The sequence below is a fragment of the Gopherus evgoodei genome, chromosome 23 (genome assembly GCF_007399415.2).
Source record: "Gopherus evgoodei ecotype Sinaloan lineage chromosome 23, rGopEvg1_v1.p, whole genome shotgun sequence".
NCBI classification, from domain to species: domain Eukaryota; kingdom Metazoa; phylum Chordata; order Testudines; family Testudinidae; genus Gopherus; species Gopherus evgoodei.
Genome location: NC_044344.1, coordinates 11,814,783 through 11,835,145, shown reverse-complemented (window position 1 = coordinate 11,835,145; position 20,363 = coordinate 11,814,783). Strand labels below are relative to the sequence as shown.

At 56.0% G+C, this 20,363-nt stretch overlaps 1 protein-coding gene across 2 annotated transcripts in view; it reads right to left on the bottom strand.

Moving 5' to 3' along the window:
• LOC115639006 (alpha-2-macroglobulin-like protein 1) overlaps nucleotides 1–13,448 on the bottom strand; it is a 59,125-nt gene extending 45,677 nt beyond the window's left edge. For both annotated transcript variants that reach the window (XR_003997563.1, XM_030541247.1), the window contains exons 1-8: nucleotides 13,196–13,448; nucleotides 10,955–11,144; nucleotides 10,292–10,454; nucleotides 9,766–9,818; nucleotides 8,725–8,745; nucleotides 7,746–7,899; nucleotides 5,146–5,230; nucleotides 4,747–4,876 (exon numbers count right to left, since the gene is read on the bottom strand). Coding sequence is in view for 1 of the 2 variants with exons in the window: in XM_030541247.1 (XP_030397107.1) it covers nucleotides 4,747–4,876; nucleotides 5,146–5,230; nucleotides 7,746–7,899; nucleotides 8,725–8,745; nucleotides 9,766–9,818; nucleotides 10,292–10,454; nucleotides 10,955–11,144; nucleotides 13,196–13,260 (861 nt within the window). In the remaining variant the exon portion in view is untranslated. The remainder of the gene's footprint in view (nucleotides 1–4,746; nucleotides 4,877–5,145; nucleotides 5,231–7,745; nucleotides 7,900–8,724; nucleotides 8,746–9,765; nucleotides 9,819–10,291; nucleotides 10,455–10,954; nucleotides 11,145–13,195) is intronic.
• Nucleotides 13,449–20,363: the final 6,915 nt, after the last annotated feature.

Here is a 20,363-nt window from a genome sequence, read left to right as displayed (position 1 = left end):
TAAGGAGTACAAGTGTTATCAGATACCAGGAGGAAGATCCTGTGGTGAGGATAAAGAAGGTGTTTGGAGGAGGCCATGGGGAAGTAGCCCAGGGAGTTGTAGCTGTCATGCAGCTGTTACAAAAGAGGCACTATAGACAGCTGCAATCCACAGGGCCCTGGCCTGGAACCCGGAGTAGAGGGTGGGCCTGGGTTCCCCCCAAACCTCCCAACTCCTGATCAGACACAGGAGGAGTTGATCCAGACTGTAGGGAAGATCACTGAGGTGAGAAAATCTGCCAATAAGCGCAGGAACCACCAAGGTAGAGGAGGAACTTTGTCACAGTTGATAAATGCAAAGTAATGCACATTGGAAAACCTAATCCCAACCAATGTTCCCTCTAATTTTTTCCATCCATGTGCGGAATAAATTTTGTTATGTGTATTGAGGTATGTGCCTATGTGCACCACTAGTAGAAACAAATAACCTAGATCTAATATATATTTTTAAAAAGTTACCATAGGAATAATTACTCCAGCCAGGACAGGTTAGGAATTTTAGAACTCAATACACTTAAATTTAATTATGCAAGTAAGAGAAATAAAAATTATGAAATGCATAGACCAGTCAAAACACTAAGATAACAGACTATCAAATAATAAAATTACAGAGAATATATGCGCATTACAGGAAGTACCAAGAGGTAGCAACAATAATACAAGTATGTGTTGGGAGGTGAGTGTGACAGAGTGTGTGTGTGACAGATGCTGTGTGTGACAGAGACTGCGTTTCTGTGACACAGACAGTGTGGGTGCTGGCTGCTGGGGAAAGCCGTGCACTGTCTCTTAAAACACTCACTGAAAGCTCTCCTGCTCTGTCCTGAGCCCTGTTGTCTCCCCTCCCCAGCTCTGCAGAGATGGGGTACCTGGGCATGGGGAGGGAGAGAGAGACAGAGACTCTGTGAGCTGGCTACTGGGGAAATCTGAGAAACAGTGCCCTCACTGTCTCTTTAAGAAAGGCACTCAGCCACTCACCATTCAGAGGGCAGCAGCTAACCAACCTGATAACTGGCTCTGTGGATATGGGGAAAGCGGTGGACCCGATATATCTTGACTTTAGCAAATATTTTGATACGGTTTCCCACAGTATTCCTGCCAGCAAGTTAAAGAAGTATGGGCTGGATGAATGGACTATAAGGTGGAAAGAAAGCTGGCTAGATTGTCAGGCTCAATGGGTAGTGATCAATGGCTCGATGTCTAGCTGGCAGCCGGTACCAAGCGGTCGGTCCTGGGGCTAGTTTTGTTCAACATCTTTATTAATGATCTGGATGATGGGATGGATTACACCCTCAGCAAGTTCACAGATGACACTAAGCTGGGGGGAGAGGTAGATACACTAGAGGGTAGGGATAGGGTCCAGAGTGACCTAGACAAATTAGAGGATTGGGCCAAAAGAAATCAGATGAGATTCAACAAGGACAAGTGCAGAGTCCTGCACTTAGGAAGGAAGAGTCCCATGTGTAGCTAGGGAGGGTGCAAGGGAAGCAGCCGCTTCCCCTCAGCACATTTTCCCAAAAATGGCACCTTAGTTAGGGGTTACCATGGCATCAGCGGGCAGGGCCCACGCTTTGCTCTGAAGCTTGGCCTGCTGGAGGAGCCAGCCAAGGGTGGGGGGCATGGAACGGCCAGAGGAAGAGCCAAGGAGGCGTGGCCAGAGAAAGAGCCAAGGGGGACACCTTTTTTATGTTTGCTTCCCCTGCTCTTAGAACCTGGCTATGCCACTGGCTGGGGACTGACTGGCTAAGCAGAGGTTCTGCAGAAAAGGACCAGGGGTTACAGTGGACGAGAAGCTGGATATGAGTCAGGAGTTGTCATAAACAGATAGTAGGAGTTAATAGAACAGAAGTACTTTACATCTTTTGCCTGTAAAGGGTTAACAAAATCAGTGAGCCTGGCTGTCAGCTGACCAGAGGACCAATCAGGGGACAGGATACCTTCAAATCTTGAGGGAGGGAAGTTTGTGTGTGTGCTGTTAGTGTTTGGTGGTTGTTCTCTGGGGGCTCAGAGGGACCAGACGTGCAACCAGGTTTCTCTCCAATCTCTCCGATACAGGCTCTTATAAGTTCAGAATAGTGAATACTAGGTAGATAAGGCGAGTTAGGCTTATGTTTGTTTTCTTTATTTGCAAATGTGTATTTGGCTGGAAGGAGTTCAAATTTGTATTTTGCTGAAAGGATTTTAATTTGTACTTGTATACTTAGGCTGGGAGGGTATTCCCAGTGTCTATAGCTGAAAGACCCTGTACCTATTCCATTTTAAATTTACAAAGATAATTTTTACTGTTTTTCCTCTTTAATTAAAAGTTTCTTGTTTAAGAACCTGATTGTTTTTTTTTTATTCTGGTGTGAGACCCCAAGGGACAGGGTCTGAATTCACCAGGGAATTGGTGGGGAGAAAGGAGGGAATGGGGAGAGAGAGGCTAATTTCTCTCTGTGTTAGGATTACTGTCTCTCTCAGGGAGAGTATGGGAGGGGGAGGGAGAAGGAGGGGGGAAGGTGCATTTTCCTCTCTGTTTAGGATTCAAGGAGTTTGAATCACAGTGATCTTCCAGGGTAATCCAGGGAGGGGAAGCCTGGGAGAGGCAACGGTGAGGGAAAGGGTTTACTTTCCTTGTGTTAAGATCCAGAGGGACTGGGTCTTGGGGTTCCCTGGGCAAGGTCTTGGGGGGACCAGAGTGTACCAGGCACTGGAATTCCTGGTTGGTGGCAGCGCTACAAGTACTAGGCTGGTAATTGAGCTTAGAGGAATTCATGTTGGTACCCCATCTTTTGGATGCTAAGATTCAGAGTGGAGAATTATATCATGACAGCAGTGTGCCCTTGTTGCCAAGAAGGCCAACAGCATATTGGGCTGTTTTAGTAGGAGCATTGCCAGCAGATCGAGGGACGTGATCATTCCCCTCTATTCGGCACTGGTGAGGCTACATCTGTAGTATTGCGTCCAGTTTTGGTCCCCCTAGTACAGAAGGGATGTGGACAAATTGGAGAGATTCCAGCGGAGGCCAACGAAAATGATTAGGGGGCTGGAGCACATGACTTAAGGAAATGCTGAGGGAACTGGGCTTATTTAGTCTGCAGAAGAGAAGAGTGAGGGGGATTTGAGAGCAGCCTTCAACTACCAGAAAGGGGGGTTCCAAAAAGGATGGAGCTCAGCTGTTCTCTCTGGTGGCAGATGACAGAACAAGGAGTAATGGTTTCATCCTCCACTATTTCACTAGGAAGGTGGTGAAGCACTGGAATGGGTTCCCTAGGGAGGTGGTGGATTCTCCTTCCTCAGAGGTTTTTAAGGCCCAGCTTGACAAAGCCCTGGCTGGGATGATTTAGTTGGGGTTGGTCCTGCTTTGAGCAGGGGGCTGGAGTAGATGACCTCCTGAGGTCCCTCCCAACCCTGATATTCTATGTTTCTATGAACCCAGTCCTCCTGAGCCAGGCTGTCCCCTCTGCCCTGTTTTGCAGAGATGGGGTGAAGGGGAAGGGGGACACCATGACATCAGCACCCACCCCGCTGCTCTGCACAGCGAGCAGGAGGGTCTCGGCTCCCGGGAGCAGCTTCAGGATGGAGCAAAATGGGGGGAAAGGCACCTGAACACATGCTGCTGGCTGCTCAGCTCATTAGCTGGGTGGCACTTAATTCTCATCTCTTGCAGTTTACAGGGAACACAGATCCCAACTAAACATATAAAATGGTGGGGTCTAAATTAGCTGTTACAACTCAAGAGAGAGATGTTGGAGTCATTGTGGATAGTTCTCTAAAAACATCCACTCAATGTGCAGTGGAAGGTCAAAAAGGCAAACAGAACATTGGGAATCATTAACACAGGGATAGATTATGAGGCAATATGATATTTTCTGTCTTTATATAAATCCAAGGTATGGCCACATCTTGAATACTGCGTGCAGATGCAGTCGTCCCATCTCAAAAAAGATAGATTGGAATTGGAAGAGGTTCAGAAAAAGGGAAACAACAATGATTAGGGGTATGGAACGGCTGCCATATGAGGAGAGATTAATAAGACTGGGACTTTTCATCTTGGAAAAGAGATGGCTAATGGGGGTATATGATAGAGGTCTATAAAATCATGACCAGTGTGGAGAAAGTAAATAAGGAAGTGTTATCTACTCCTTCTCATAACACAAGAACTAGGGGGTCACCAAATGCAATTAATAGGCAGCAGGTTTAAAAGAAATACAAGGAGTATTTCTTCACACAATGCACAGTCAACCTGTGGAACTCTTTGCCAGAGGATGTTGTGAAGGCCCAGACTCTAACAAGATTCAAAAAAGAACTAGATAAATTCATGGAGGATAGGTCCATCAATGGTTGTTGGCAGGGATGGTGTCCCTAGCCTCCGTTTGCCAGAAGCTGGGAATGGGCAACAGGGGATGGATCACTTGATGATTCTCTGCTCTGTTCATTCCCTCTGGGGCACCTGGTACTGACCACTGTCAGTAGACAGGATACTGGGCTGGATGGACCTTTGGTCTGACCCAGTCTGGCTTTTCTTATGTCACCACCCCCAGCCTGCCAGATGCAGGACCCTGAAGGATCCAGGGCCAGATTCGTCTGCACTTACACCAGCTTTACACCAATGTCACCAACATCATCACAACAGATCACAGTCCCCCTCTGGCCAGTGTAAGGAAAAACATGGAGAGGAGCCTCCTCCAGCAGCATGTCATGTACCTGCCCCCTCCCCAGTCACATTCACCTGGCCAGTAAGCTCTGTGCACAGAGCTCCGGTTCGCTTGGCATGAAGACGGAACCCGTAATATACTGGTTGTTCCTCCCGACATAGGCTGGCTTGGACCTTCCCCAGGACAGGCTTCCCATAGGTGTATCTGTTTAGCAGAGGGGAGGGAGAGGGTAAGTGGGAGGGAGGGGGCAAACTGCCTGCCCATCGGGGGGTCCCTGCTGGGGTGGGGCTGGTCGTGTGGGTGGGAGTGAGAGCCCCATGGAGCCCTGTCTGGCCATTAGCATGGGGCAGAGGGGGGCGCAGGCAGGCAAGGGGCAGGCCAGATCATGGCCTGGGGGGCAGGGGAGGGGAGCCAGGCCTAGGGCAGTACCAGCCCCCCCTTTATCGGCCTGGCAGGGCTGCTTTCACACTCACCGGCCACACACCCGCAGCAGGAGCGTCTCATCCAGCACCGTCACCACGGGGGGCAGCTCCAGGGTCACTTCGAACTTGGGCAGCACTGGGGGGCAGAGAGGGATGAGGTGAAACCGACCCGCAGCCCCGGCTCGGGGGTTTCATCGCAATCCTCGGCCTTGGAGCTTGTCCCTGGGTCGTGCAGCCCCCCACCAACCTGCCAGCCGGGCGGGAAGGGGAAGGGCCCAGAAATGGAGCAGGGCTGGGAAGAGGCTGCAGGCTGCAGCAGTAGGGTTGCCTGGTGTCAGGTTTTCGACTGGAACGCCTGGTCGAAAAGGGACCCTGGCGGCTCCGGCTGGCACCACAGACCGGGCTGTTAAAAGTCCGCTCAGCAGCGCAGTGGGGCTAAGGCAGGATCCCTGTGTGCTGTGGCTACGTGCTGCTCCCAGAAGCAGCGACATATCCCCACACCGACTCCTACCCATAGCGGCAGCCAAGGGGCTCCGCACACCACCCCCGACCCAAGCGCTGCCCCTCACAGCTCCCACTGGCTGGGAACCGTGGCTGCGAGCTGGAGGGGGGACATGCTGCTGCTTCCAGGAGCTGCTTGACATAAGCAACACCCAGAGCCTGCACCCCTGAGCCACCTTCTGCACCCTAACCCCCACCCCAGCCCTGATCCCCCTCCGGCCCTCCAAACTCCTCGATCCCATCCCAGAGCACCCTCCTGCACCCCAAACCCCTCATCCCTGGCTCCACACCAGAGCCCCCACCCCCAGCTGGAGCCCTCACTGCCCCTACACCCTAACCCCCACCCGAGCCCCAGCCCTGATCCCCCTCCGGCCCTCCAAACCCCTCGATCCCATCCCAGAGCACCCTCCTGCACCCCAAACCCCTCATCCCTGGCTCCACACCAGAGCCCCCACCCCCAGCTGGAGCCCTCACTGCCCCTACACCCTAACCCCCACCCCAGCCCCAGCCCTGATCCCCCTCCGGCCCTCCAAACCCCTCGATCCCATCCCAGAGCACCCTCCTGCACCCCAAACCCCTCATCCCTGGCTCCACACCAGAGCCCCCACCCCCAGCTAGAGCCCTCACTGCCCCTACACCCTAACCCCCTGCCCCAGCCTGGAGTCCCCTCCCACACCCTGAACCCTTCCTTTCTGGCCCCATGCCAGAGTCCTCACACCCCCTGCACCCCAATCCCTGAGCCAGCTCAGTGAAAATGAGCTAGTGAGTGAGGGTGGGGAGAGCGAATGACAGAGGGAGGCAGGACGGAGGGGGCAGGGGTAGTGCCTTGGGGAGGGGCAGGGCAGGGGGCGGGGAAAGGGTGTTCAGTTTTGTGCGAGTGGAAAGTTGGCAACCCCAGGCAGCAGGAGCCTTTTCAACCCCACTGACAGTAAAGCTGAAAAACAGCCTCTGTCCCCCACTGCCTGGCCCCAATGGTCAAGGGCAGGGCAGCGCCAGGGACGACATGGGCCAGAGCCAGGCTGACCGTATTTCCCAAAGGGAAAATGGGACACCACATGGGGCTGGCCTGAGCCCCCCATGCCCCCGTGTGGGGCTGGCAGCAACGCACATATGAAGTAGGGTGAGCATATTTCCCGAAGGCTGGGGCTGGCGTCATTGATTGCTCATGTCCTGCCTGCCCCCCACTTGGGGCTGGCATCGCTGCTCGCCCCCTCCCATGTTCCTCTGACCCCCACAGATCAAGTTGGCAAGAGCAAATAGGACAAAGGCCCACTTTTTCCAAAAAAAGTCGGGACAGTGGGACAGGGCTTAAAAAAGAAGTACTGTCCTGGCTAAAATGGGATGTATGGTCACCCGAGCTGAGGTCTGGACCAGGGGCAATGTGGACCTCAGAGCAAGGACGTGCCAGGCACCATGTGGGGCAGAGAGCAAGGATGTGCCAGGGACCACAGGGGCCCAGTGGATGTGGGCATTTCTCCTGGCTGATAAGGTCCGGGCTGTTCCCTTTGGGGAGCTGGTGTTCAGCTGGGACCTCGTCCCCAGCAGCCCCCTGCCAGGCAGCCTGGCCAGACAGGGCCAAATTCACCCCTGTCCCTCAGGGTCTGGGCCGTCCTGGGGCACTGACAGGAGCTGGCTGGGTGGCTCCGAGGCCCAGAAGCCCCAGAAGGGGAGCGTGTGTTGGGGCCGGGTGAATGTGCAATGCTGGGATGGGCCACCAGGTGGGGCGGGAATTTAGGGGGTGCCTGCTTTTTCCCTCCTGCTTGTGGAATGGGGGGTTGGCCAGCAGGGGAAAGATGGGAGCAGGTGGTGGGGGCTCAGGGGCAGCATGTGTGGGGAAGCGGGGGGAGGGAGGCAGTTGGGGGGACAGGGGCAGGTGTCTGGGGCAAGGGTGGGGGTAGGTGGCAGCTGTTTCAAGGGAGACATCAGCGCTGTTCTCTCCCACTCCCCGCTGGAGACAGAGGAGGTTTATGGAGGGGAGGATGGAGAGGGGGCCGCTGACATTTCCCTCCCGCTCCCAGCAACACCAACTCTGGGAAGTGTGTGTGTGTGTGTGTGAAGAGCCACTTGTGCTCCAGGAGGATCAGAGATGGAGGTGGGGGACACGTGCCGGAGCCGTGACCTCGGTTGCTGGCCTGGGCCCCGCTGCGCACCATATTCCTGCACGCTGAACGAGTGCCTCGTCCCCTGCGCCTCGATGGTGTACGTCCCCAGGGCCGGCTCTGCAGACAGCGGGAGGGACAGATCCACGATGCCCTGCTGCGGAGTCACATCTCGCCACTGGGCGATGCGGTTCCCGCTGGGATCCTGGCACATGGACACGCCCTGCTCAGCTGCTGCCCCCACACACGGCTTGTCCCCAGCAGCCCCCGAGTGCCTCGTGCTGCCAACGGGGGCTGGATCGACGCCCGGAGGCTCAAATCCTTCTCCTTAGTCTGGAGCAGGCACCGCCGGGCAGTCTCTGGGAAAAGGGGCCCCTGCCAGCACCCCTCAGCCCTGACCTGAGGGCACCGCCCCTGTGGGGAACAGGTTCCTGAGGGACACCCCATCTTCAGCCTGGACAAAGCCCAGGGAACTCACCGTAGGGACCGTTTCCATCTCAGTGCTAGGCCTCTGTGGGTGTGTTCCCTGTCCCCCTCCCCCCACGCAGCCTCCCCAATCCTCCACCCCTACCCTCTGCCCCTGCCTCTCCCAGAGACCCTCCCTCCCCCCATCAGGCTCCCAAGGGAGCTCTCTGCTGAACTGCCCACTGGCCTGATCATGTCACTGCCTGACCCAGAGTTCGGGGGCTGGGAACATTTGGGGTGAGCGACTCAGACAGGGATCCCAGCCAGGCTCAGACCCACCTGCCTCCTGGATAGACAGCCCCAGACGCTGCAAACGCAGGGTGGGGAGGACGTACTCCAATGGCACAAATGTCCCCTCCCTGCCCCCCATGGGGCCCAGCCCAGAAACGCCCTGTGCTCTGGGACCCTTTGCACCCCCACAGCAGGGCAGAGGGGTCTAGGGCTGGATTGCTGGACACTGTGGTCACAGCCCAGACTCCTCTAGGATCCCCATGACTGAACACCCCCGAGTGCCCTCGGATGAGCCAGACAGAAAGAGGAGGCGGCTGGAGAGGCACAGACTGACCTGCACGGTCACCAGGGGCAGCTGCAAAGCAAACAGACAGGAGATGGCTGGTTAGAGCGACAGGAAACACCCATCACTGCCCCCGGGTCTGCCTGTGACCTCCCCAGGGCCGGGGTGTCTCTGGGGCCATGGGGGATCATGTGGACAGCAGCGGGGGTGACCAAGAAAGCAGGGACAGGAAGTGGAGCCCATGAGGCTGGAGCCCTCGCACCTCCCATGGGCCCCTCCCCTCCCTGCGGAGGCGGTACAGGGCAGTAGGTGGCTGGTCTGTGCGTGGAGGATCAGGGCGAGATGCTGGGGTCTCTGTCAAGGGGCAGTCTAAGGGCTGGGGATCTGCGTTGCAGCCAGTGCCTGGGTGAGGTGGCTGGGAGGGGAGCTGTCAATCTGTATTTCCACACTGGGCCCGATTCTGCCACCTCACGCAGAGCGCACAGCACGGTTAGGCTGAAGGGGGGGAGGGAGGGCGCTGTCATCCACAGCCAATCACAGACTGCACTAAAGCCAGTGGATGCCCAGCACCTTCATTCCAGCTCCATGCAATGTGCAATCAACTCTCTCTGCGCAGTGAAGAGCCTGCAACCAACAGAGGCCAGTGCCCAAGGCACTAGGCTCTGAAACCCAGGGGGCTGCTCCACATGGCTGTTTTCAGCAGGCCAGCACAAGCCCTGCTACTGCAAATCTGTTACCTGCCCTGGGAGACTCGCCCCCTGCAGCAGTGTAGACCAGTGTGGCGGCTGAGGCATTCCCAGAATACCGGAGATTCTGGTACTTCCAGGATTGGGCCTGTCCCCGCTGGCGTGACCTCACACACTCAGTGTGTGTGAGTTCACACCAGCAGGGGCAGAGCATTGGGCTCTGCCAAATGGCATCCCCCATCCAATACCAGAGACAAGCATGCACTGGACGGGGGCAAACCACCCATGAAGAGGACTGTCCGATTTCAAACCGGATGAACGGCCTGCCTGGTGTAGACAAACCTAACGTGTCCAGTGCTCCAGGGCCCTGTTACCCTGCCCCCATTCCCCCAGTCCCTGCTCTCACCTTCCGGGTACTGGGAACGAAGTCTTTGTCCAAACTGACGATTCGAAACTTCACTGGAAAGGAGCAGAGGCAGAGGCGGGAATCAGCCCCGGCTCGGTTTGTCTGAGTGAATTCCCAGCTGGGGAAGGTGCCAGCCAGACGCCCTGGGCACTGACGGCCTCTGTGAACCCGCAGAATGCGCCCAGCCCGGGCAGCGCAGCGCCAGCTTCCCCCCGCTGCCCTCTGCCAATGAGCCACGGCCCTGCCCTGCGTGGCCAGAGGCTGCTCGGGGAGGCCGATCGGTGCCCCCTGCAATGTCTGTGCCATCGGCAAGGACAGGATGAGACCCCCACTTGGTTCCATACAGGCCCCCAAACAGGCCTCAGGCTTTGGGCCTCTTCTCCCCTTGGGCTGGGTGCAGACAGGGGCCTAGAAGTGAGAGTCCCGAATCCCTCGCTAGGCCCCCAGCCCAGCCCCAGAGCCCGGGAGTCCTTCCAAAGGGCCTGGGGCCCCAGGAAACTCCCTCCAGCAGCTCCTGCTCTCTCACCTGTCTGTCCCGGCTTGTAGACGGCCTTGTCCGTCTGCACAAAGGTCCCGGGCTGCAGCGCCCGCAGCAGCACTTTCTTCCGCTCAGAGAACTGCCAGGCATCTCCCCGGATCGAGACGTGCAGCTCTGCCACTTCCTGCTGCCCCCCGGACGGGGCTGGAACCTGCACACGGGGACCCCAGCAAGGCCACAGCGGCCGGTAATGGGCCAGTCGTGGCGCAGACCTGCTATCACGTGGGGGGGCAGTGGTGTTTGTGAGTCCTTGTACCCACTCCCCCAAACACAGGAACCCCCATCCGCAGCCTGGGGGCCCTGAATGGGAGGGAGCATGAACCTGGGGCGCTCGATGGAGTTGGAAACCAGGGCACTCCCTCCTGCCTGTCCCTGCTGAGGGATGGGCTCAAGTTCTGTGGCTACAGCTGCCTATTGAGTGACCAGCTCCGTGCCCATGGCCAGTCCGCTGAACCCTGCTGTGCCCAGGGCCTGAGGCTGGGCTGGGGCTGCGGGCACGGGGCCCGTCAGCCACGGGTCTATGGCCAGTCCCCTGAGCCCTGCTGTGCCCGGGGCCTGAGGCTGGGCTGGGGCTGCAGACCCGGGGCTGACGGGCTCTGTGCCCATGGCCAGTGCCCGGGGCCGTGCCGATGGCTGCGGGCGGGGGCTTACCTGGAAGCGCACGTTCTCGTGCAGACGGGGCTCCCGGACCTCTCTCTCCAGCAGGGTGATAGCACTGGGCCCATCCCCCCTCTCCAGCCGGACGTTCACCCGGACGGTCTCATTGAGGTCGCTGAGATGAACTGACACCGTCCCCGTGTGCGGGTGATAGAGCTCAGCTGGGCTCACCACCACATAGTGCCTGGGGAGGGGAAAGCACCGGGGCAGTGGGGGAGGGGACAGCCCAGAGCCTCCCCCAGGACCGGGGGTGACTCTTGATTTCTGAGTGTCCCCCCTGCTGGGACAGAGCTGGGTTGACGGATCTGGAAGCTGATTCATTTCTCTAACCATATGGCGGGAGCAGGGCAAGGCCCCCCGGCTACATCCCCTGCCCCAGCCTGCCTCCCGTGGAGCTGGAAGGGCCCAGGGGGCTCAGAGAGGGGCTCAGTCCCCGTCCATCCCCGGCCTCTCGGTCTGCCCAGAAAGGGGCAGCTAGTGGCGCTGAGAGTGAGCAGAGACCCCTGTGCATGTCAGCGGGGGCTGGTCAGCCTGGGGCTGTGCTGAGCACCTGAGCCCTTTGTGGCCAGTAACCGGCTTAGATACAGCCCCACCCCCACCCCAGCCCAGTCTGCCCCCCGGGGCCTCCGCCCGCCCTCGCAGGAACCCTTCGGCGTTTGCACCTTGGGGGCACTGCCTGGTTCTGCTGAGACATTCGTTTAATGCGCTGGGATCGTCGGTAATTACTGTTCTATGGCACTGGTGCCTAGAGGCCCAGCCCAGCCTGGCCCCCTGCACTGGGGCTGGACAGACCCACAGGCAGAGAGAGGCAGGGCTGGATTAACTGGGCCCAGCGCCAAACATATCTGTGGGCCCCTATAGGCGCTATGGAACATGGCGCGGGGGGTCGGTCCCCAGAGTGAGGGGCCAGCCAGGGGCAATGGCATGGCAGGGGTGGCTCTGCTCCACTCAGCCCAGTGCAAGGGCACCATTTACGAAGCGGCAGACACACAATGGTCTGCCCAGCCCTGTGCTGCCAGCATGCCCCATGCCATGCCACATATCCCCCCACACTGGAACACCTCCCCAAATTCCCTATGGCGAGAGCCCCCCGGACCCACTGTGCCCAGCGCTGCCCCCCCCGGACCCTGCCACAAATGTACAGCACCCTGCACACCATCACCCCTGCCCAGCACCCCTCTGCCCACAGACTCATGACAACTGCCAAGCACCCCACACAGAGTCCCCACTCCCTAATGCCCCAAAACCCAGATATCTTCCCTGCCCCCTCACGCACTCCAGAGACCCATTCCCTCAAGCCCTGCCTCCCGGTTGCACTCACCAGCTCTCTGGGAGGCAATTGTGTCTGCTGGGCTGAGCCGGCAGTGCAGCCAGGGCTGGTCCCAGGGCCAGGAATACTCTGTCCCCTTGGGAGTGGTGCAGCCAGGCCAGCGCCTGCCCCGGCTGGGCTCCCTCAGGACCCACTTGCTTGGAGGGAACCAGTCAACTCCCTCCCCCTCTGCATTCTCCACCTCCTGCCCCCAACTGTCCGAGCCTGGCCAGGCTTCTGCACCTGTCCCAGGTGGCTCAGCTCCAGGGAGACAGGTGAGGCCCCACAGGTGGTGGGAAGCAGAGACTGCCCAGAGCCAGAGGTGCACTGGGGTCCGGCCAGGGGTGAGGCCAGGAGGTGGAGAGGAGCACTCAGCTGTCCAGTGGGCAAGCTGAAAGGAGCCAGTGGTGGGCAGTGGGGGGAGAACCAGCAGGTTGGCGGAATCTCAGGGCACAGTGCAAGCAGAGCAGGAAGAGGCCCTGTCTGAGCATGGTCTGTCTCCATGGTGCCACTGGCACCATTGTAAACCCAGCACTGAGACAGCCTGTGGCCCAAGGAGGTGACAGACTGACGGGAGCAGGTGGCCGCAGAGGATCATCACCCCATGGTACAGGGGAGTGAGGCTCAGAGGGTCGGTGTCTGGCTGGGGGTGCACAGGGCGTCTGTGGCAGAGCCGGGCACTGACCCCAGCTCTCCTGGGCCCCAAGCCACTGCCTTAAGCAGAGCCAACCACCCCTGCCGCTGGGAGGGGCAGGACCAGGGGGGCCCAGGAGGGACCCAGCCTCAGGGACTGAGCTCCCAGGGGAGAACAGACCTGTCCCGTCAGTTTCGGACCAAGCAGCCGCCTCATCGGTGCCCGCGGCTGCTTCCAACCCTCACCCCGCACCGCCCACCACGACAGACAGACAGACAAGGACAGGGCTTACAGCTCTGCAGACGTCCCAGCTGTGAGGTGCAGGAGGAGCAGCAGGCAGGTTACTGGGGCCCCCATTCCTGGGGTGCAGGCAGACGGGCAGGCACAAGGGGACACACACACGTCACCCCCCTCTGGGTCCTTCTTCCTCCCTCTCTCCCCTGCTCTGTGCTGGAGACCAGCCTGCTCTGCCCAGATACAGACTCTGGAGCCGGAGCTTCGCTTTGATCTGGGGTAAACAAGGGTCGTGTCAGGTCTCTGGCTGGGGCTGGGGACGCAGCCAGGAATATATTTACCCACCGCCCCCAGCTGCTGGATTCAAGGCTCTGACAGGTTCTTGCAGCTGGAGTCAGAGGATGCTGCCTGGCAAAGGGTCAGACGAGCCAGGAGGCCCCTTGCATTGGTTAGCCGGCAGGGGGTGGGACCCCTCTGGGGGTGGGTGGTGGTGCAGTAGCCGGGATGCTGGGAAAGCCCTGGCAGAAGCAGGGGGGAGGAGCTTGCTGAGAAATGAGTTCGTTCAAGTGGGTTCTGGCAGTGCCCCCACTACTGCAATGCAAATGAGAAGAACATTGGGGTTGCTGAATACGTCGCATGAAAACCCCATTCACGATCGCTTCTAACATTCCCGCACTGGGACGGCCAGGGATGAAATTTCCATGCTCAGGCTCTGCCTTGGGTTGAATTTTTTTTGTAATGTGGAAAATTGCCAGCACTACTATGATGGGTCTCACGCTCTCTCTTCTTGGAGGGGGAGAGCTCAGGACACCGTTTCTTGCCCCTGAACTGGGATATTAGCTGCCCCACTAGTGTCCTAGAGGGGAAGAGTAGAGAGGGAGGGAGCCAGGCCCACTCTCTACTCCGGGTCCCAGCCCAGGGATAGCGGTAAACCACGTGAACTGACGGTTCCTTTCCCTAGGCTACTTCCCTCTTCTGCCGTTCAGCTTGTGGGGGCTTTCTGCCTTCCCTCTGCACAAGCCAGGTGTCCCTTTATCTAAGGTCTTGGTCTTCTTAGCCCACTGCAGTACTTCTCCAAATTTTCCTCTGCTTCTCTCTGTGAAAGTAAAATGAATTATATTGTAAAAATAAGAATGGATTAAAAAAAATTTGTATGTACCTTTAAGCAGAAATAATAAATGCTGAAATACAGGTGCCAGGAAAAGAAACATTAGGCATAAACAGTGGTGTTAATGGCAAAACATTAACAGAAGATCGGTAATAATTAGTAAGGAAATAAGATATGCATGCCTAGCCCAGGTAAACGTATCAGATTCTGCTTCCTTTGTTATTTTGTTAAGTGCTCGCCCTTTTATCTGTATAAATAAGATAGTTTGTGTCTTGCATGGGGCTCACACTATTTGGGGGGTATCAGCAGAGCGCTGTGCTAAAAAAACAGAGTGGTCTGACAAACTGAGAGTCCTGAGTGTAACTTTGACATTTCCAAACTGCTCTGCTCCAACTTCAATCGACTCTGGGCTGGTCTACACTGTGGGGGCGGTATCGATCTAAGATATGTAACTTCAGCTACGTGAATAGCATTGTCATGGTATAATTCCCCACTCTGAACCTTAGCGTCCAAAAGATGGGGTACCAGCATGAATTCCTCTAAGCTCAATTACCAGCCTAGTACTTGTAGCGCTGCCACCAACCAGGAATTCCAGTGCCTGGTACACTCTGGTCCCCCCAAAACCTTGCCCGGGGAACCCCAAGACCCAGTCCCTCTGGATCTTAACACAAGGAAAGTAAACCCCTTTCCTCACCGTTGCCTCTCCCAGGCTTCCCCTCCCTGGGTTACCCTGGAAGATCACTGTGATTCAAACTCCTTGAATCTCAAAACAGAGAGGAAAATGCACCTTCCCCTCTCCTTCTCTCTCCCCCTCCCAGACTCTCCCTGAGAGAGAAAGTAATCCTAATAGAGAGAGAAATTAGCCTTTCTCCCCATCAATTCCCTGGTGAATCCAGACCCAGTCCCCTGGGGTCTCATCAGAATAAAAAAAAAAATCAGGTTCTTAAACAAGAAAAATTTTTAGTTAAAGAAAGAAAAAACAGTAAAAATTATCTTTGTAAATTCAAGATGGAATATGTTACAGGATCTGTCAGCTATAGACACTGGGAACACCCTCCCAGCCTAAGTATACAAGTACAAATTAAAATCCTTTCAGCAAAATACAAATTTGAACTCCTTCCAGCCAAATACACATTTGCAAATAAAGAAAACAAACATAAGCCTAACTCACCTTATCTACCTAGTACTTACTATTCTGAGTACATAAGAGCCTGTATCAGGGATATTGGAGAGAAACCTGGTTGCACGTCTGGTCACTCTCAGAACCCAGAGAGAACAACCACCAAACACTAACAGCACACACAAAAACTTCCCTCTCTCAAGATCTGAAAGTATCCTGTCCCCTGATTGGTCCTCTGGTCAGGTGACAGCCAGGCTCACTGAACTTGTTAACCATTTACAGTCAAAACAGACAAAGTACTCCTATTCTATTAACCCTTAACTATCTGTTAATGACAACTCCATTCATCACCGGCAAGGTTGGGTTTGGAACTGCTGCCTTTGCCTACCCTTGGCTACCCCTCTGTAGCCCTACTACCTGTCCTGGCCTTATTCTAGGCCACAGCCTGAGGCTTTCCAGGCTGGAGCCTCCCCAGCTCCTCTGCCTTTCCCTAGCTCTGCTCCATTCAGGTACCCTGTCTCTAGCTCTCTGTAGCCAAGCCAAGCCCTTCTCCCTCTACAGGCAGTGCAAGACTGTTTGGTTCCTGACTCAGAGCCTTTTTATACAGGCCAGCTGTGGCCTGATTGGGGCATGGCCCAACTGCAGCTGCTTCCCCAATCAGTCCAGCTTTTAGAGCTGCAGCCCTCTCCAGAACTGCTTTTTAAACCCTTCAGGGCAGGAGCAGGTAACTACCCTGCTACAGGCTCCATGTGCTTCCGCTCCATGGTCCAATCACGCATCCGGGCTGAGTTCCTCTGGGCGGCGTCCACTGGCTCCCTTGACGCCTTCGAGGAGCAGTGGGCGTTGTCCGGGGTTCTCTGCTCGGTGTCCCCGTCAGGTTCCCTTCGTTTAGCCCTATGACCTCACTCCCGATCCTGTTTTTTTTCATTAGTTGTCCCCCGTAATTATTTGGTGTCCCAGACCTGTGGGTCCTCCCCTTAGGCTGGGGGAGGCCCTTTAGAAGTGGGCGGGCTTCGCCCGCCCACCCCCGCTGGATGCCAATAGGACCCTGCTACAGGCTCCATGTGCTTCCGCTCCATGGTCCAATCACGCATCCGGGCGGAGTTCCTCTGGGCGGCGTCCACTGGCTCCCTTGACGCCTTCGAGGAGCAGTGGGCGCTGTCCGGGGTTCTCTGCTTGGTGTCCCCGTCAGGTTCCCTTCTTATGACCCTTTGACCTCACTCCTGTCCCTGTTCTTCTATTAGTTGTCCCCCGAACTCAGTGGGTTCTGTGGTCCTGTGGGTCCTCCCCTTAGGCTGGGGGGGGATCCTTTAGCAGTGGGCGGGCTTTGCCCGCCCACTTCCCAGACACCCAATAGATACAGGCTCCATGTGCTTCCGCTCCATGGTCCGATCACGCATCCGGGCGGAGTTCCTCTGGGCGGCGTCCACTGGCTCCCTTGACGCCTTCGAGGAGCAGTGGGCGCTGTCCGGGGTTCTCTGCTTGGTGTCCCCGTTAGGTTCCCTCCTTCTGACCCTTTGACCTCACTCCTGTCCCTGTACTTTTCTTAGTTGTCCCCCGCACTCAGTGGGTTCTGTGGCCCTGTGGTTCCTCCCCTTAGGCTGGGGGAGGATCCTTTAGCAGTGGGCGGGCTTCACCTGCCCACTTCCCAGACACCCAATAGGTACAGGCTCCATGTCTAGTTGGCAGCTGGTATCAGGCGGAGTGTGCCAAGGGTCGGTTCTGGGGCCAGTTTTGTTCAATAGCTTTATTAATGATCTGGAGGATGGCATGGACTGCATCCTCAGAAAGTTTGCCAGATGACACTATACTGGGAGGAGTGGTAGATATGCTGGAGGGTAGGGATAGGATACAGAGGGTCCTAGACAAATTAGAGGTTTGGGCCAAAAGAAATCTGATGAGGTTCAACAAGAACAAGTGCAGAGTCCTGCACTTAGGACTGAAGACTTCAATGCATTGCTACAGACTAGGGACCGAATAACTAGGCAGCAGTTGTGCAGAAAAGGACCTAGGGATTACAGTGGATGAGAAGCTGGATATGAGTCAATAGTGTGCCCTTGTAGCCAAGAAGGCTAATGACAGATGACAGAACAAGGAGTAATGGTCTCAAGTTGCAGTGGGGGAGGTTTAGGGTGGTTATTAAGAAACACTATTTCACTAGGAGGGTTGTGAATGGGTTCCCTAGGGAGGTGATAGAATCTCCATCATTAGAGGTTTTTAAGGTCAGGCTTGACAAAGCCCTGGCTGGGATGATTTAGTTAGGAACTGGTCCTGCTTTGAGCAGGGGTTGGACTAGATGACCTCCTGAGGTCCCTTCCAACCCTGATAATCTATGATTCTAAGGTAGCTTTATGCTATGAAATAATTACCTGGGGTGCAAAGATCTACCAGCTAGCTGAGGGCTTTCACTCACACATGGGCACACACATGCCAGCGGAGCCCCAGTTGGGCTGGGAAGAGAATTCAGTTTCCATGTTTGCCCGCACTTGAGTGGGGGGGGAGGAGAACTGGGTTTCCTTGTGTAATGGGCAAATCAGTTGGGTAACAGAAATACCCACTGCCCCAGGTCACCTACACCCGGTCCATTATGAATCCCTGCAGTAGGGGTGCATTGTGCCTCATTAATGTCCCATCCAGTGCAGGGAGCAGATGGGGGCAGGAGAGGGACGTATGATCCATTTTGACTGGCTGGGTCCTACAGAGAGAGAGACAGAAGAAAACACAATGGAGTGAGTTGGAATTAGGAAGAGGGGGAGGGGAGAGGGCTGGTCTGTCACTCCCCCCCCCCCCCTTGACTGCAGACACCTGCACAGTGAGGCTGCAGCCTGCTGGCCCTGGCTCGCTGCCAGCTCCAGGGATGCAGAGATCTGACCCCAGGTCACTGCCCTTTGCTGGTTTACCCTCAAATATTTACCAGGCACCTGGGACAGTTCAAAGGTAACAGGGATTTCAGTCTGACCAGACAAACAGGGCTCTTTGGGGCTGGTAAAGCCGGGGGTGGGGTGGGAGGCCCCTGCCCAGGGAAGAGCGATTCTGGAAGGGGGTGACCATCAGGCATCAGGCCTGGGGCCCGTATCCATTAGATAGGCATCCATGGAGCGGCTCAGGTCTCTATCACAGCCAGTTCTGGCATCATAGAGCCCAATTCTACCCTCGGTCACAGCTGGGCATCCCAAGACAGCCCCAGCCAACGACCCAAACAGGCTCCGCAGCCCCAATGTGGTCTGGGCACAGCTGCGGGAGCATCTCGAAGAGCAGCATTCGCCCCCCAGAAATCGGAGCTTGGACCAAGCGACTGGGGACAGCTCGTCCTGCCCCAGCCCTGTCCCCGGTCAGTGCAGGGCTTTCCCAGGGCTGGACTGAGATGAGTCAGGGGATGGGTCTGCAGCGTCCCCTGCTGACCAGGCAAATGGCTCTCACGATGAGGAAACGCCTGGCCGTGCCCAGCGTGAGCCCATCACTGCTTTGGGGGTGGCAGCAGGAGGCGGCACTGTGGGAGGTTCGAGCTCAGTGAGATTTGGGCAGGAACACAAGTGCTGGAGGGGAAGAGGGGATTGTTCTGAACAGTTTATGTCAGTGGTTCTCCCTCCACCTGTGGCCTGAGGACAAATGGGGGTTGGCAAACTATGCCTAAGCGAAAGGCCGTCATTCCCACAGAACAGTGCACCAGCGCCAACTTTGATAGTTCCCGGGGGCTACTCAACACCCCCTCCCAGGTCTGGCCCCCACTCCGCCCCTTCCCCCAAACCCCCACCCCACCTCGCTTCTTCATGCCCCCACTCTGCCCCACCCCATACCTCCCTCCAACTCTTCATGTCCCCGCTCCTCCCACCCAGCACCTCCTGCACACCTCTGAACAGCTGATCTTCATCTGGCAGGAAGTGCAGGGAGGGAGGGGGAGGAGCTGCTGGGCAGGGCCCTCTGACAAGTGAGAGGCACTGGGTGGGGGAGGGAAAAGAGCTGATCCACAGGGCCGATCCAGCCCCAGAGCACTTGGTGCCTATGGAACAGTGGTTTTCAGCCTGTGGTCTGCAGCCCCGTGGGAGGCCACAGACTATGTCTAAGATTTCCAAATGGGTCCGGCCCCTCCATTTGAAAATTTTTAGGAGTCTGCAAATGAAGAAAGGTTGGAAACCCCAGGGTTTCTATCTAAGCAATATCTGAATGGAATCTGATGGAACAAAGAGAGAACAATTCTCCAACCTCAGGGCTGAATATCAGAGACCCGCAGCAAACAATGGAAGTGTGAGAGCTTAAGAACATAAGAGCGGCCATACTGGGTTAGACCAGTGGTCCATTTATGCCAGTATCCTGTCTGCCGACAGTGGCCAGTGCCAGGTGCTCCAGAGGGAATGAACAGAGCAGGTAATCATCAAGTGATCCATCTCCTGTCGCTCATTCCCAGCTTCTGGCAACCAGAGGCTAGGGACACCATCCCTGCCCATCCTGGCTAATAGCCATTGATGGACCTATGCTCCATGAACTAATCTAGCTCTTTTTTGAACCCTGTTATGGTCTTGGCCTTCACAACATCCTCTGGCAAAGAGTTCCACAAGTGGACTGTGCGTTGTGTGAAGAAATACTTCATTTTGATTGTTTTAAGTCTGCTGCCTATTCATTTCATTTGGTGACCCCTAGTTCTTGTGTTATGTGACGGAATAAATAACAATTCCTTATTCACTTTCTCCACATCAGTCAAGATTTTATAGACCTCTATTATATCCCACCTTAGGTTTCTCTTTTCCAAGCTGAAAAGTCCCAGTCTTATTAATCTCTCCTCATATGGAAGCTGTTCCAGACCCATAATCATTTTTGTTGCCCTTTTCTGAACCTTTTCCAATTCCAATCTATCTTTTTTGAGATGGGGCGACCACATCCACACTCATTATTCAAAATGTGGGCGTACCATAGATTTACATAGAGGCAATAAGATATTTTCTGTCTTGTTATCTATCCTTTTCTTAATGATTCCCAACAGTCTCTTTGCTTTTCTCACCT